Below are 17,462 nucleotides of genomic sequence, written 5' to 3'. Positions count from 1 at the left end.
CAGTGAATAAAACCGTTTTAAAGGTATGTTAAGCGACGTGGCGGTAATGACATACTGTTCTGGTAATGACATAGTGTTTCTTAATGATTGAAATAAACATGTTCAAGCTGATGGTTGTGTCATATTTATATATATCTCCTCGCATCTGTCCATTTCTTTCAACAACACTCACCAGAAGTCATTATTTAAGCCTTTAAATTTGCTTTATGTATCAGTGCACTTTTCATTTATGTCATTACCAAAACACTATGTCATTACCAGAACAGTATGTCATTACTGCCATGTTGCTTAATTTACAGCAAACATACCTTTAAAACTGTTTTATGTTCAATATTGAGGTGCTACATAAAAAACCTAATGAAATACTCATCCAACTATGAAGAAAAAACATCTAAAATTAATTTTCCAGAAATTAAACAAAAGTGTGCTTTGATGAACACAGAAAAACACATGTTGATGGTAAGAACAAGAAAATATATGTAATTCGCTGAATGGAAACATTTAGTTTTTTATACGTATTGTTGAAGGTTAACAATGTTTGCAAGATAAATGAGTTTAAATGATCTCCTTGATACATTCTTTGCATTATGAGACTTTTTGATGTTGTGATGGGAATGACGTTTTGCAGTGCCAGTTGGCAAATAGATATAATACTCAAATTATATTTAAGCTCAGTCGTGGCCATTATTATATCTTTACATCAAAGCATGTAAACATTGTCTTGACATAATTCTAACAAAATTCAACCAAATTTCATTCATCAAAATGTAAGATGGCAAAATAGCCCCCAATTGAAGAATCACACACACACACACACATATATATATATATTTCAGTAAATAAAGACATTTCACTATCCATTTCCCAGAAAGTTTAATATTAGCTACTGTCAGTTCTGGAGAGGTGGAGATGCATTAGTCAGGCGTGTATGTAATGGGGGTAGTGGTCAAAAAGTGACTTGTTTATCTCGCAATATGAATTTGAAAGTATGATGAAAACGCCCTACAGTCTATTTAAGAGGCGGTATCTATAGCGAGGGGAAGACTGTTACTGACGTCTATAACAGGTAAGTTTGCTTTAGTCTTTGCTGTGCACAACTAAATGATAGCTTGATTATTAAAACATGTTCAGTCTGTCGAAATGATTTTAAACTGTTTCACACCATCTAGAACACGACGATTTAATTATCATCAATAAAGTGCGCGAGCCTGGTATCATCTTACCTGTTCTTACGGTTTCTCTTTATTCCACTGACTGAACGTCAGGAGAGATTCTCCTATTCTAAACAAGCCTTTTTCCTCCCCTAAAACGGTGTAGGCTAATTCTCTTGCGTAAACAATAAAAGTGAAAGTGGACAACATAATTGATGGGAAAACAGATAAAGGAATTCGGTTTTAGCTGGTTTAGCGTTGTTTACTTTTTTGTTTTGTTTTTATTTTTGCGTTCACTCAAGTAAAGTTTGCGCCAAATTAATTATGCTGCCATATTCTAATGTCATAAAACTGCCACCGCTGTCGTCACTGTCGTAAAATAAGTTAACTGAAAAACAAATTATACAAACAACTTAAAGATTCTTAAAGCGTGAACAAAATGCCGTGGTAAATTGTTATGGCTTAAGACTAGATTTATTTCTAAAGAAAATGTGAGTGGCACTGGTCTGTGGAAAACTCACGTTGCTAGGGGGTTGCCATGGCATTGCTACGTAGATGCTAAAGGGGTTTGGTATGTTTTTAGTGTGTTGCTGTGTAGTTGCTAGGGTGGGTTAGGGTTAGGGTTAGGGTTAGGGGGGCATTTTTCTGTCCCCATGAGGAAAACAGCTTATAAATCATACCAAGTGATGTTTTTTTTATAATGTAAAAATGCAGGACGTTTTCTGTAATGGGTAGGTTTAGGGTTAGGGCTAAGAAAAATCATGGAAAGTCCCCATAAACATGGAAACCCAAACCGGTTAAGTCTATAGTATGTCCTCGTAATGATAGGTGTACCAACGTGTGTGTGTGTGGTTGTTGTTACTTGCACTATAGGCTGCTTAATTTAACCATATCACTGTATGTTTCTTTTTCAGTCACTGACTGGCAGGTGGTAGTGACAGTTGCTCTGTGGGCAAGAGGCTTTTTCTTTCTGTGATGATGGGTGACAGAGAAGCATGCTTGTGTTTACCTGTTGCTCCCGCTGGGACCTGGATTAAACACTTTCTGTCCACGCCTAAACACTCACTGGAGGAAGCGTCCCACAGTGACCACTGGTCATCGCACCCATTTTACACCAGAAAGAGACTTGTGGTGGCCCTTCTGGTCATTTTGGCCTTGGTTGTCATGTTGCTGCTTCTACTGCTCAATTATTATTGCATTGTGGTTTGGCGCCTGTGTCAAGAGGAGGAGTCTGTTGCCCCAATATTTAAAAAAAACTCTACACCAGAGCTGGAAAAGCAGGGCTGAGAAGTTAGCCTACATGTTTTCTTGTTTTTGTTTTAGTATGTGGTGCATTTATGCATTATGTTGCTGTTTTGTTTGTTTGAGGAATTGAAGCAACAGTTTCCAGTGTGAAAATTGTGTGTGCATTAAGGAAATTATTCACACATTCAGGTTACTTAGTTCCTGAATTTTTAGTTTTGTATTTATTTAAATGGCATCCTAAGGTTTGTCATTACATGGTCTTGAAAATTATGCCTATGTGCCAAGTCACTGTTTTTATCCATCTATTTAAAATTGTTAATCTTTATCAAGTGGCGCTTGAAATGTAGTTAAATACTGTACATAAAATGGTTCTTGTTTAAACTTTGTGCTGACTGCTTGTGAATCTTTAAACTTGAATGTTTCATGAGAAATGTTTTCAGTTCTCCTTACAAGCTAATGCAAACTCAAATCATAATACCACTCAGTACGTGATTTGATTGTATTGTAAACACTAAAGCAAAAACAAAACCTTTGCCATATTTTTGACATCTTGTTCAATATAAGATCAGGCTGATCAGGCTTAATTTAGTCATTCTATTTTGTCATGAAATAACATAACTGCTCAAGCATGCTCAAGTGCAAAATATTTCACTAAAATGTAGATGATGTCACACATTTCTTCATCCTCCCTCTTTAACACCAAACAGGAAATTCTTACCACACGTAGAGTAGTGCATTGTGGATACAAAGTAGGCTTGTTAATGCAAAGTGCTTCTGCTCTTGGCAGGAATTGTCCTATTCAGAGCATGCTTTCTGTGCCCGCTTTTGAATAGAGGCAGTGAGCACTGAATGAAGAGAACCCTTGTAAATAAATTTGTTCTCCGTCACATTAGTCCTACTGCACAAGAATGACTCAGACTCAGGATTCTAGTCAGATGCATCAGTGAACACACCATTAGAAGTCACAAACAGATGATACAAAAGATAATTTAGGAATGTTTGGAACACTCCCTCATTCATTCCACAAAAGATTTTTAAAAAAAATTTAAAAAAAGATTTTTAGACTTATTATTAGTGCAGGACATGTTCTGCTTCCACTCCAATCTACAACAATTTGTTCATTTAGTGAATCTTATAACATCTTAATTAAGATACAATAATGAATAATAAATATTAATTGTAGTATCTATCTAGATTGAAACTGTCACTGACTGTTTCTATTAGTGGGGCTGGTAGAGAAGTTTGTACTTTTGTGAAGGAGCAGGGGTGGGTGGAGGAGTTGCCCTTGCTCCTAAACTATCCGAACTGCACCAGGCAGACCCCAACTTTACTGATGGATAAACTGTTTGTTAAGTTTGTTGCCTCAGGAACGTTCCTTCTGTTTGGAATCGTGTCTATTCTACTCCTAACTGTACCTATACATGAACTGAGAGAGCAGCCGCAGTACATGGTTAGTATAATTACTTATAAATTCTTGACAATTAAAAATGTAAAAACACTTTCTTTCTTTCTTCCTTCCACTAACTTGCATTTTTATGCAGGTTATCTTGATTAGAGGGAGGCATGATTTTGGCAAACGGTACAAAGAGGAATTGTGGTGTTTTTGAAATATTATGTTTTGAGCACACACTAATATGCTTTGCTAGTTGTATAATGGGTAATTTATCTCTCAAAGTAGTTCTGAATAGTACTTTACCTGTATACGATTTCACATTCACCCTCGGATACTTAGTAATTCATATCCAATCTCTGGGTCATAGACAACAACATCAAATCTGAAAGACAGATCCTAAACCACAAGTACAAATCTAGATATTTAGTCAGTTTTGTGGCCATGGGGAGGTAGCCTTCACAAGGTAAACATTGAGAAAAGTCATTTTGTTTCTTGTGAACCCTGGAACAAATAAAGATGTAGACTCAGAACAGTTTGTTATATCAGATTGTTCTGGGAATTGCATCTCCAAGAGTGTGTCATCGGTCACCAGGTGCATGTAAACCCCTGGGAGCTGTGGGTAAATAATTGTGTGTGACAGGCCACAGAAACACATTTTGTACAAATGCTTATGTTATTGTTCTGGAAAATATGCTGGCTTTCGCAGAATATAGTGGTTTCTGCAAATAAATCACTGTCAGAACATCTGTTACATTCATATTAATCACATACTAAAAAGCAAACTGAACATGGATTTGTAATGCTCTCTCTCTCTCTCTCTCTCTCCCACTGCAGTATGGGATTGTGCTGGACGCTGGCTCCTCACATACTGCCTTGTACACCTACAGATGGCCAGCGGACAAGTTAAATGGCACAGGCGTGGTTGCCCAGCACAGCGAGTGTCATGTCAAAGGTCAAAAGACTTACTGAAATTCTTAATGTACAGGCAGATAAATGGGGAAGATATTTGACATACAGATAAACATCTAAAGCAAAAAACATCTTAAGCATGTTCACACAAAAGCACCAATATGCATGTTGTGTTTCAAAATATTTTAATACATTTTCAGAATCAACACTAGATTATCTACAATATATTTTCAGGCATATGAAACTATTTCACTCTGTGAATAGTAATACTAGTTAAATAGTAAGTAAGTGAATAAATACTGTATGTGTTTTGTGTTCCTTTGGCACAGGAGGAGGAATCTCTGCTTATGCTGATCAGCGGGGCACAGCGGGCCGCAGCCTCGTGGCATGTTTGAAGCAGGCCATGCAGGACATTCCCCCAGATAGACATCACCGCACCCCTGTGTATCTCGGAGCCACTGCTGGTATGAGACTTCTGAGGTGAGTGTGTTTTTCTTCTTATGTTACTACATGAAGTTTTGAACGTTTTTACATAAAAAGAAAGATTATTAAAAAAAACTTTTTTATAGATAACACTATGGCTAACATAGGCCTATCCATACTAAAAGCCAAAAAACTGTTCATAGAGACTTTAAATAGGGCACTATTTGAGGGAACAGCCATTTGGGTGTCCAAAACCATTGTGGATGTTATTGAGTGCACTTATTCAATCTCATTCAATCCCACTACTGGAAATGTGTTCTAGAAATAAATTTGATATTGATATGAGGGTATGGGGAGATTTCGGACACAACAAATATCTGATTAACGTGAATATTATTACTAGTCTTCTCGACTAGATGTCATCCTTTTTTCTTTTTTTTTACAACAGGGTCCCCATAGTTTGATTGTGACTGTGGTGGCAAACAATTATCTATTACTGAATAAGAGACAAACATGTATCAATTGTCTTTAAAGATGATTAAATAAATGTATTTGTGATCTGCCAGAATGACATTTGCTGTTGGCTTTTTTTTTTTTTCATCCTCCAGATACATTTAATTTTCACTGTCTTTTACTTTCTCCAGAATTACCAGTCCCAACAAAGCATTTAAGGTTCTTCAAGAAGTCAAACAAAAAATCAAATCTTTTCCATTTAGCTTTCGAGGAGCAGTCATTTTGAGTGGTCAAGAAGAGGGGGTTTACGGTTGGATCACTGTGAACTACCTCCTTGAAAACTTCATAAAGGTACTTAGAGTATGATCTTTTCTCGTCAGTGAAAGTCAATAATTATACTCAAGCTTTGTCACTTCTTTTCAAAACAGAGTACTAAATATTAAGCCAGTGTTTTGATTTTTGGTTACCAGTTTCTCAACTGCTTGGGCCATCTAGTGGCCGTTCTCTGTCTTTGTTTGCTCATTTCCACACTATGTAGTATGGCTATGTGGGCCGGTGGCTTAACCCTGGCAGAAAAACAGTCGGAGCGCTGGATTTAGGTGGGGCGTCCACACAGATCACCTTTGAGACCCCAGAGAAAGTTGAAAACGAGAGAAACTACATGACCTTGCGTCTCTATGGGCAAGAGTATTCCCTCTACACGCATAGTTACCTGTGCTATGGTAAAGAAGAGGCTCTGCGCATGATCCTGGCCTACCTGGTTACAGTATGATGCATCACAAATCAAATGATACTGCAATATAGACACTTTTTTTTTTTTTATTGGTTATAAACAAACTTCTTTTTGTCCTGATTATTTTTGTCCTGTGAGTAAATAACATCACAGTTAACACTCATCTAGTATGTCTTAATTTCAGTCGCAGGGTAATACTAGCAGTGTGTATCATCCCTGCTACCCATCTGACTTCACTGATGTCTTCAAGCTGGAGGAAGTGTTTGACTCGCCTTGTGCAGCGTCAAGGAGACCCAAAACTTACGACCCTCATTCGTGGATCAGAGTGCAAGGAACCGGGGACTACCAAAGCTGCCTTGGCAACACTTCTGAAATATTTTCCTTCCACTCCTGCCCCTTTTCTCAGTGTTCCTTTAATGGAGTTTTCCAGCCCAACATCAGTGGGGGCTTCATGGTGAGGGGCCCAGAAATGGTCATATGAGTTTAATAGAATAGAATCTTATGCATTTCTCTTTCTTTCAGGCCTTCTCCGCCTATTTCTTCACTCACAGTTATCTCCAGCAAAGTACAGGGATAAAGATCAGCACCTCTGCTCAGCTAGAGGAGGCTACGCAGGCTGTGTGTAATATGACCATAGAAGAGGTATAAAATGTGAGTGTGTGTGCATATGTGTGAGAATAGCACCATTTGCCAATAAATCAATTAAATCTCATGAAACCTCAAATTGAAAATGACAATTAAGCACATTTTCACCCAAATCAAATTGCATCTAGGATATAGTTGGTTAGTTAGATGGTTAGTTGTTTTATATTTTGATTTACAATTTTTTACTAAAAAATACTAATTCAAAATGTTATATCTATCAGCATTAATTAAAACCAGTACAACAAATACTACTATGATGTATGAAACATGATGTACCTTTCCATTTAAATAATATATCATTAGTTTTTCATGCATTGTACAGTAGAAATTAGAATGAGGTTACTGTAATTTGCATTACAGTAACGAGAATTAAAATAAAATCGTGAAAATAATGACAATGAAAGAGATCTTATTAGGCCTATATATATTAGAAAGAGATTTCAGGGTGAGATATTAAATGGGTATTTTCTAGACAGTTTTTATGAGATCGACAAACATATAACTTACTAGTAGTAAAAAGGTGAGGTACTGCTCATAAAAATGTGTGTCTGCTTGTGATAAATACACAGCCGCATTGCATATCTGAAGTCCTAAATCTAATTCATATCAATATCTCCTGTTCATTATAGATGACCAAGAAAGCCCCCGACTTGAAAAAATACCTGAAGGATTATTGTGCAGTTGCAGTGTATATACAAGTGCTAATGCTTAGGGGTTATAGCTTTGATGAACATTCGTTCCAAAATGTTGCTTTCCAGAAAAAGGTGAGTTTATCAACATGGTGATACAGTATATACTTGTACATAACAGAACCAGTTTAACTTCTGAATTTGGCAAGACAAACCATTTTTCCAGTTTGCTGCTGATTAAAATGCAAAATTTGACAATTATGTGAATGTGCAGTATGCAAACCCACAAACGTTCAATCTCTACTATATGTTTCAGGCAGGTGAGGCCTCTGTGGGCTGGGCTCTGGGTTATATACTCAGTGTGAGCAGTCTTCTTCCAGAGGAACCTGTGAGGATTAGAAAGGGCTTGTGTCCTGCGGCATGGATCGGTTTGTTGATTCTCCTAACCGTCCTCCTCGCTGCCACCGTCTGTTACATGGCTCTCCTAGTGATCCGGAAGAAAAGGAGGAATGGAGGTGTCTCATAGTACACTCTTATGCCATACAGTTATTTTCTGTGTTTTGTTTCTTTGCTTGGACAGACTCATCTTCAAATACGCTCCACAAAACTTATTTTTACATGAGTAATGCATTCCTATAAACGGTCAGTGACAATATTGCATCTAATTTAACAGAAAGACATTTTTTGTTTTGCCACTGACAATTGGTTACTGAAAGATATGATTTATGTGCTGCATCAAACCATATGAAAGTAATTTGAAATTCAATTCATGAGACAAGGAATTAATAATACTAAATGGTATAATATGACAGTCCTTCACTACTATGGTATATCATTTGATTCATTTGATACCATCACTGTATTATACCTTCACAGATTTATAAGTAACATTGTCACTATTTTAACAGATTTCAGTTGATTTCTTAGTCTTTTTTTTTTCTTGTGTTATACACTAATCAACTTTATTCAAGGAATTATATGTATTTTCTATGAGAACTGTCTCCAGTGTCTTCAGTGATCCAGAACTGTAGTTATTCGTCTCTATTTTTGCCCAGTTCATGTTTGTCTTCAGTTAATGTATTAGAAATGCATGGCATTTCACCTGTTTTTCAGACTGAAGGAATAAATCATAATGTTAATAATTCACCAACCTGAATTCATTTCAGATGCAGGTTTCTGATATGCCAAATAAGTTGTGTTTTTTTAACTATATTTTACTCTTTACTAGGCTATATTTTAACTGTTTACCAGATACTAAGTTAGGCTACAGTTTAATCGGTTAGCCAACACAGAAAAAGAAATTCAGCAAAATGACGTTGATTCTGACATTGTTAAAATTAGATCTTATTTTACTGTATTATTATTTTACAGTAGTAGTAATGTTATCTAAATGCTTTTTATTTTAGCAGAAACTATGCTTATACCATTGACTATATAATTGCATACTTCATATAAGATATAGTGCATCATGATATATTTGGTTTATTAAATAATACAAAGGTTCTATTTAATGATAGGTAGGCTATTTAATCCAGATGGTGGCAGTAAGCATCTGCTCAATTCAATGGCTGGCACGTAAAGAAACTCGATCATGATCATCATACTGCGCATGCGCTCTGCGCACATCACTTCCCTTCATATCCTAGACATTACCATGTAGAGCTCTCTGGCATTTTAGCTAAATTTGCTTCAGTTTTGATTTATTTCCAGGTTTAAAGAAATGTCCGAGCTTGAAGCTAGTGTATCGTGTTCTCCGCAGTGTGCGGAAACTGACAATATCAAAAATACAGACGATATCAATCCAGAAACAGTACAAAACACTAACACCAATATTTCTCAGGTTGAAGAAGGTGAGTCTATCAGTTGAAACCCTTCAAAAACTTAAAAAATGCAGTCATATGGAGTTTATTTGCATCGAATGTTTGTGTTTGAGTTGTTTGAGATGGATTCATGGGTGGTAATAAAGCTTAGCGAGCCAACAAGCTAGGCTAGGCTAAATATTAACACCCATGATTATTCACCTTAAACAACCACCACAAAAATCCCTTTTTAACAACAATCTTTTGTGTTTAAGTAGTGCATCGGCTGAAAATACACGATACGACACAAAACGTGGGTTTAATGAAACAAAACATCGTGTAGATCGGTTAATTCGACGATTAAACCACAATCTAGCCAGATAGCTAATGTATTTTTAGCCTTAACTAATCCTTATTCTTGAAAATAACAGCTGGTTTGTGCAAATCTAAAACGTTTTAGTGCGTTTTCAGCTTTTTTATTATTATTTATATTTCTAACTAATTTGTCATTTTATTTAAATTAAAAAATAGTATTTGTATCAAAATGCGTCTTTTCTATGAGACAGCAGTACAAACAAATGAACATTAATAAATCCAAATCTAGTTTTTTTTTATTCAATATTATTACTTGTAACATTTTGTGACTAAATTGTTTGAACAGAGAGTTCAACGACACATTCAGGGAACAAACTTGCCCTGTCGAGTGAATTGAAATCACCATTTTATGCAAATAATGGACGTAGAATTAATTTAAGTTTGACATGAACATCACTCTTTCATTTAGAGATATGTACATTGCAGCAGTGCATTCATTAAAATATTGGCAAAAGAAACCACAGCATGCACTAATTGTCTATTTAGTGATGCACAATATAATTTATTATAATTTTTAAAATCAGTGAAATTTTAATAATTTAGTTTTTACATTATAATGTGATGCCTAGATTCAGTTTTAACATTTAAAACTATTGGCCTTTAACTGTGTTTGTGTGTTTTTAATAATTAAAAAATGTATATCGGTCATTTATCAGTCATTAATCAGTCAAGCATAGCATGAAAATAACTATGGGTGCATCCTTAATTCTGTTATTTATTTATTTTTAACATCTTGACTAGTTCCACTAGTTTTGCACCACAAGAACCGTATATACTATTACTAGTATGTTTTGCTTGCACACATTGGGCCTCATTCATGAAATATGAGCAGAACGAATTCCTCTGTAAATCGTCCATAATACCATTCTTGTGTGAATTGTCGCATTTAGATCAGTCCAACAGTTTATGTGAGCATTAATTCATGAACAGAATTCATTCTGCTCATGCTCGTCATTTGTTAAATCAATTTTGATAAATACTGATAACCAGATATAATTATATTTCTAAGAGACACAGTACAGTACTCTCCATTTCTTGTTGACTAGTATTACTGAATGCCTCACTTTGAATCTAAAATCTATTTCTGATCATAAATGTCATGCCCCATGAAAATCTGATTTGTAAAAATGTGCTAATGAGATCTACACAAACCACATCACTCATGCTACCTTGCACAAAAATATGTTCAAGTAATTTCAATCCTTAAAGCCACTCTGTTTAAGTGTGTACATTATTGTCTGATTTTCCTGCAGGGTCTCAAAGTGACAGTGATCTTCTCAAAGGCCTGTTGACGGATAACTTCTGTCATGTGTGTGAAGCAACCCTGATTCACGAGTCCCAGAGAGTTTCTCATTATGAGGTTTGTGAAATAAAGTTTTTCTGTTTCAAGTTTATCTCAAAAGGGCTGCAGTCATATTTCTAACACTGCTTTCTATGCTACCAGGGGAAAAAGCATGCACAAAGAGTCAGGATGTACCTGAACAACAAAGCTAAAGTGAACATGACGAGCCAAGACTGTGGAGGCCTATTGGTATGTAACAGATCATACAGAATATGCATGTATTGCTTTTAAGTGTGTGTTAGCGTGCTTTAATTCTTCATATTTTGTTCTTTTTTTGTTACAGAGAGGTCTGTCCGCTGAGAAGTTCTGCGAGCTGTGCAGCATGGTGTTCAGCTCCCCCACTGTGGCCAAGTCACATTATGAGGGCAAAGTTCATGCCAAGAACATGAGAAAAACCAATCCTCCACCTCCTGGAGGTGAGTCAAATTCAGACTGGGATCTGTTGAGTTTGGCTCTTCACCATTGTGGGCAAAACCTCTCATAAACGCCTTTCAAATTATTCTACTTTCAGTGCCCATCCTGGAATCCACATCTCCAGTTGCCCTCCCATCAGTGAATGCCGTACAAAACCCGATCAGTCAGGAGCAGAGCGATACTTCTGGTTCGGCCGATCAAGAGGTTGACCTCGATGACCCCAACAAGTACTGTGCCCTGTGCAGCGCTTCCTTCAACAACCCTCTGGTTGCTCAGCAGCACTACAGCGGCCGGAAGCATCAGCGGAACCAGGCCCGAATTGAGATGCTGGACCAGATGGGGGAACAGTCAGAACATGGTATACATTAATATACATCTGCATCTACCAAATTCATTTATTAATATTAAAATTAATTAGGGCTGGGGCGGTTACCGCATTACCGCAATACCGCGGTCACATGATGCCTACCGCGGGTCTGAGCTCGTCACCGTCATCACCGAAAAAAACAAAAGCATTGGCCTGCACATGTGTGCACGTTGTGTCTAATTACATTGATTCTAATGACATGGATTGTGTCTAATGACATTGTGTCTTACAAAAGTTTTGTTTAGAAAACCTTGAATCCATCAAAAGATGGAGCACATCCGACCTTTCGCGAGTTGGGGAGCGCAATGTTCCATGACACATAACAACATTTCATTCGTATTGACTATTAGGCCTATATGCGAGAGTACCTACAGACATCCCAAGTCTCCCAGAAGTTCCGGGAGTCTCCCACATATTAATAGCGGCTCCATGATGCCCGCAAATTAGTTAAAATCTCCCGGAATCTAGAGCGAGCGAGCAAGAGTGCGCATGCGAGACAGAGACTGTGTTCCAAACCGTGTAGCGCGCGCACGGCAGAGAGGGAGCGAGAGAGAGCATCCTGATTGGCCCGTTTCGGTAAGTCAACCAATCAGTTGTCAGTGTGGGTGGGCTTTTATCTCTTCTGCTCTGACTGCGCTCGCCGTATACTATTCTTTGAAACGACAGCGGGCGACTCGTCCTCTAAACCATCAGGAATTAGCAGTGAGAAGAAGTAATAAGGTACACTCGTGAATGTTTATTTTAGAACAACACTTTAGTACACCAAACTACAAAAGAATCGTGTAAGCAGTAAACCTTGAGATTATTAGGCTACCTGTGACATTAGAAACGTAACCTACAACTTAATTAACGTTATCTTACATACAACATTTTCATTTAGTTTTGTGAACATTTTTATAAAACATGGCTATTTATTTGTATTTAAAGGGCTTATGTCTACTATTGTAGGATTATTTTGTTTATTTAAGCAACTAATTTAGACGCAAGAACTGGGTGCGGGGGGGGGTTGATTTAAAGCGGTTTACCGCTATACCGCGGGAATTTCTTGCTTTTCAACCGCGGTAAGAAAAAATCCATACCGTCCCAGACCTAAAATTAATTAATGTTTTGATTTAATAATATTTATAATAATGTTTTTTAATTATTTAATTTTAAATAAACTTATTTAAATTAATTCATTTTAATTGATTAAAATGATTTCAATTAAATTAATTTTTAATCCATCTCTTTTGTCCACTTTCGACCACTTCTGTCCTGATTTCTTTGAGGGGAGGGTCTTTGGGCGGGTACATTTGTTGTTTTCATATATTTCGAACTAATGGACAAAATAAGCTCACAAAATGTACATATGAACATGCAGAAAGACGATGGAAAAACATATGGAGAGAAGCAGCTTTCGTTTCAAGTGCATGTTAGAAATCAGGAATGGTGAGAGAACATTGTGCTTGGTACGTTTTTTGTCTTCAAACCAAACTTGGGTCTCAAGCAGACAAAGTTTAAATCCCGTCTCGCTAGCACGCTTCCCATAATGTTTACACATTAAGTCAGTAGGCGGAGAGAAGCCGGTCTTTTGTGTCTGTTCGAATTCGTTTTCGACTAACACTGGAAGTGGTCGAAAGTGGACAAGCTCAGAACGTTTTACACCCCTTTTACACCTGTATTTAGTGTCGTCCACTTGTGATCCGATCGACCAAAACAGGTCATACTGTATGTAATCCATTAATGTAAACAGAAATGTTGTAGTCAGTTCACTTATTATTGAAGATTCATGTTTTGAGGATTTACATTTGCTGTTTGCTTTATTTCCTTGTTATTAAACCCTCTTTCTCATACTTTTTTGTTTTCCTCTCACACACTACAGTGAGTTCCCTGACTTGCCCGATTTGCTGTCTGGCGCACAGCTCAATAGAGATGTACCAGGCACACATGCAGGGAAACAAACACTTCACCAAGTGAGTGATGTCACTTTCATTTGTTATTTCATTTGATGCCATATTTTGTTGTAGCCACTAGGGTTTGGATCTTGGTTTAGAAGACTGAACTTTAGCTTTCATTTGCGAAAGGCCTATATATCGGCTAGGCCAATTAGTCAGCCAATATTTTAAATTTTTACATAATCAATGATATAACCATGGATTCTTCATGAATAAACTTCCAAGTGAACATTGTCTGCTTTCAAATAATTACATTAATCTCATTTACTTTCTAAATATGCCTGCATCGATAAAATGCTGCCATAGATTTTTTTCTGTTTGAATGTTCTATATAAATATGTAGGATTAGTAAAATAAAATGCATTGCAAATGAACAAATTTCCTGTTGACTTTTTTTTAAATAGTCACATACATATTGCTATTACTTCTGCATTTTACTTATTTGCGTACGCTATTGGAAAACTTGTATTGGTTGATTAATAGTTTACATGCAACTATTTTAATCCTAATATGCTTGTTATCAGCCATCTGAATCAGTGGAACTGACTTTGTAATTCATCTTGGTCCTTAGAGAGAAGAAAGTTATGGATCTATGCAAATCTCAGAAGAAAGTGTATGACTCCTTCCAGGATGAGCTGGCTGACTACATCCAGGTGCAGAAGGCCCGGGGACTGGAGCCCAAAGCAGGGCCCGGCACTTTGGGACAAGCAAGCAATGTTCTGGATGAGAGTACAACGGAAGGTCCACTAAAAGGAGAAGAAATGCCTCATCCTGGCCAGTTGATGCCATGTTTTCCGCCTCCTGGTTTTCCTCGACCTCACTGGCCCCCACAATTCCAGTCTCAGGTCCCTCAGTTTGGCTTTGGGGTGCGAGGCCCTGTCCCACACTATCGGCCTGGATATATGCCACAATCCCGTCCTCCATTCATACCCGGTCAACCATATAAAAAAGGGAGGAGCCCTGAGTCATTTAGCTCCTCCTCTTTCTCAGGTTCCTCCTCCTATAATAGCAGCAGTAGTGACAGCAGCAGCAGTGACGACAGCAGAGAGAGGAGGAGACGGAAGAGGAAGATGAGAAAGCGAGGGAAGAGCAGAAGAGATCAAGAGGATGAGTCTGATACGGAAAGGAGAGGGAGGGAAGGAGAAGCGGAACGGGGTGAAAGGAAAAAGAGGCTGAAGGGAGACAGGAGAGGGAGTGTAGAAAGAGAAGAGGATAGGAATAAGAAATGGAAGGAGAGAAGAAAAAGAGACAGAAGCTCTAGCGAAGACGAGGAAAGCAGAAGTAAAAGACGACCAAGCAAGAAAAGTAGGAGGCATGGGGATGGACAGCATGCAAAGAGACAAAAAGAAGAGAACCTCTTGGAGAAACAAGAGGTTGTGGTGCAAAATGAGGAAGCACAGGGTAGAGTGGAGGAAAGGACAGAAACAAAAGATGGCAAACAAAAACACAAAAAAGAGAAGAAAAAAGGAAAAGAGAAGATGAATCAAGAAGACAACAGGACAGAGGAGGAAAGGCTCTGGGATGAAACTATTCTTGGTGTTTTTTAAAGACTGTCCGATGATGGTTTGACAGTATTGTTGTAATAAAACTAGACGGGACCTCAGAAAAGCGCTAAAATCTACTGGACCCATCTCACAATTTATGCTCTCCGAAGAACTCTTAAGGCCTTTCTTTCATACAGAAAATCATCTGCTCTCAATTCCTTTTTAAGGAATCAAAAATGAAAATTTTGTCATTTACTCACCCTCATTTCATTTCAAACCCATATGACTTTCTGTTTTTCTATGGAACACAAAAGTAGATGTTTTGAAGAATGTTCATGCTGCATTTTCCAATGCAATGAATGTGAATGGAAGCTGTCAATCTCAAAAAAATATCAAAAATATGTAGTCAATACAACTTAATGCACTATATGTTTTAAATTTATGTTGATATTCACTGAAAATATTGCCGTCTCCAAATCCACATATTCAAACTGCTATTCATCTTGCTGTGACACTTAAGGACCTTACAACGTTTGTCAAATGCAAAGCTATAACATGACACCAAAAGACTTTATATTGCACAAGTTGTTTGAACTACCGTACCTGGTACATAAAAGGTGCTATTTTTGTCATTTGTAGAGCTCGACAGCATCCATTCACTTTCACAGCGTGGAAAAGAGCAGTGTAAACATTATCCTAAACCTCTCCTTTTGTGCTCCACAGAATAAAGAAAGTCATACAAGTTTGGAATGACATGAGGGTGAGAAATGATCATTCTAGGATGAACTATTCCTTGAAATGCTCAGGACTACAGACTATATAGGATGTCTCTAGAGCTGCACTCTTCTGTTGGAGAAATCAGTAGAAATGTTATACTTTGTGCTGTGATGCAAAAACACACTACATGAGCCGTCCACCCGTGTATCCTTCAACTTGCTTCATGCTTTGATCAAATAAACCCCTCCCGCTGTTTATGTCAGCATAGATTTAGTATTTATTGTTGATTTTTTTCTAAAGATCTCATACATGAAGATATCCTTATGCTCATGACCTAATTGAAGCATTTCCACTTTTAGCCTCAAGGGGGAGCTGATTGCCAGCATGTACACTGGATCTGGAACTGCTAGAAACGTCTTTCAAACCCTGACTCTCTGTTCAAGAAAGACGTCAATAATGAACGGCGAGAATTATATGAAGAGTTATCTGAATAGAGGTCAGATTTGCACATCATAAACATTTCCCTGTATCAGGAGAGCTCAAGCTGCAATCCTTTGTTTCATTTCTGTGTGTGTGAAACAGTAAGGTAACATCAGCCTCATTCGATGCAGCAGCATACAGGAATATTTTTGTTTGCAGGTCTAACAGGTGCAGGAGTTAAATGAGGACACGATTGCTACTCTGTTGACCTCTTTCTTGCATAGAGCTGCATTTCCCTTTTTGAGAGTTCGAACTATTATCACAATCAAGAAATCATGCGTATCTGATTTCCAATGGTTTCATTAAGCAATTCTCAGCTCAATTCTTGGTTTTAGAGAACTTTCTGACTTCTCATGGAACATATTTATTGTGGGGAAAACGATTGTAAATGAGTTTCAAATGAGTTCATCACACTCGCATGTCAAATGGGATGATTCAGTCAAAAATGACAATTCTGTAATTTACTAACCCTCATGTCGTTCCAAATGAGGATGCGAATTGGGATTTGGGCTGGTAAGCTTCAAAATTACAATAAAACGCATCATGAAATTATCATAAAAGACTTGTGTGCTATATTCCGTGTCTTTTGAAACTATACACATTTATTTTTTATTTTTTTGGAGTCATGAGCAGACCAAAATTCATCATTCAGTGAAAATGCCTTCTGTCTGCACCTATTCAAAGATTCAACGTGAGATTTGACATCAATGAAAGTAACCAATCATCAATGATGCCTGCATGACACTTTCTGTTTCCCAATTTTGATAGAGTTTGAATATGCATAAGCACAAATGAGATCATAAGTGATATTTAATATAATTTGATTGGTTTCTGAATGATCATGTGACACTGAAGACTGGAGTAATGATGCTGAAAATTAAGCTTTGCCAACATGGGAATAAATTACACTTTAAAACAATTACTTGAAATTGTGAATATATTTCACAACAGTACTGTTTGACTATTTTA

General features: G+C 37.2%; 2 protein-coding genes and 1 long non-coding RNA gene across 4 annotated transcripts; all 3 read left to right on the top strand.

The window, feature by feature from the left end:
- The first annotated feature begins 928 nt into the window (after positions 1 to 928).
- LOC311097355 lies at positions 929 to 2,781 on the top strand. Its single transcript, XR_014609245.1, has 2 exons — positions 929 to 1,066; positions 2,066 to 2,781. It is a non-coding gene; the product is annotated as an uncharacterized lncRNA (long non-coding RNA).
- Positions 2,782 to 3,636: 855 nt separating this feature from the next.
- On the top strand, positions 3,637 to 8,727 carry entpd2b (ectonucleoside triphosphate diphosphohydrolase 2b). 2 transcript variants are annotated; one of them, XM_084136593.1, is made up of 9 exons: positions 3,637 to 3,846; positions 4,624 to 4,741; positions 5,028 to 5,178; positions 5,766 to 5,925; positions 6,113 to 6,340; positions 6,492 to 6,761; positions 6,830 to 6,949; positions 7,582 to 7,716; positions 7,898 to 8,727. In XM_084136593.1, the coding sequence occupies exons 1-9, from the start codon at positions 3,730 to 3,732 to the stop codon at positions 8,105 to 8,107; spliced, it is 1,509 nt and encodes a 502-aa protein (XP_083992719.1). In that variant the 5' UTR covers positions 3,637 to 3,729; the 3' UTR covers positions 8,108 to 8,727. The 2 variants fall into 2 exon arrangements, with proteins under 2 accessions (XP_083992719.1, XP_083992720.1); XM_084136594.1 differs by having other exon boundaries at positions 3,656 to 3,846; positions 5,838 to 5,925.
- A 461-nt stretch (positions 8,728 to 9,188) lies between these two features.
- zmat1 (zinc finger matrin-type 1) lies at positions 9,189 to 16,286 on the top strand. The gene is made up of 7 exons (XM_084136409.1): positions 9,189 to 9,431; positions 11,009 to 11,115; positions 11,200 to 11,286; positions 11,381 to 11,513; positions 11,609 to 11,869; positions 13,740 to 13,830; positions 14,384 to 16,286. The coding sequence occupies exons 1-7, from the start codon at positions 9,302 to 9,304 to the stop codon at positions 15,357 to 15,359; spliced, it is 1,785 nt and encodes a 594-aa protein (XP_083992535.1). The 5' UTR covers positions 9,189 to 9,301; the 3' UTR covers positions 15,360 to 16,286.
- Positions 16,287 to 17,462: the final 1,176 nt, after the last annotated feature.

The sequence above is a fragment of the Abramis brama genome (assembly GCF_963993115.1).
Source record: "Abramis brama genome assembly, chromosome: 15".
NCBI lineage: Eukaryota > Metazoa > Chordata > Actinopteri > Cypriniformes > Leuciscidae > Abramis > Abramis brama.
This window is presented reverse-complemented; position numbering and strand designations above follow the sequence as displayed.

Coding starts and splice junctions, on each gene's coding strand:
- entpd2b (XM_084136593.1), top strand. CDS start 3,730: ATGGATAAACTGTTTGTTAAGTTTGTTGCCTCAGGAACGTTCCTTCTG. Junction 5,926..6,112: donor TCCTTGAAAACTTCATAAAG/GTACTTAGAGTA, acceptor CACACTATGTAG/TATGGCTATGTGGGCCGGTG. Junction 6,762..6,829: donor ACATCAGTGGGGGCTTCATG/GTGAGGGGCCCA, acceptor TCTTTCTTTCAG/GCCTTCTCCGCCTATTTCTT.
- zmat1 (XM_084136409.1), top strand. CDS start 9,302: ATGTCCGAGCTTGAAGCTAGTGTATCGTGTTCTCCGCAGTGTGCGGAA. Junction 11,514..11,608: donor CAATCCTCCACCTCCTGGAG/GTGAGTCAAATT, acceptor TTCTACTTTCAG/TGCCCATCCTGGAATCCACA. Junction 11,870..13,739: donor GGGGGAACAGTCAGAACATG/GTATACATTAAT, acceptor CACACACTACAG/TGAGTTCCCTGACTTGCCCG.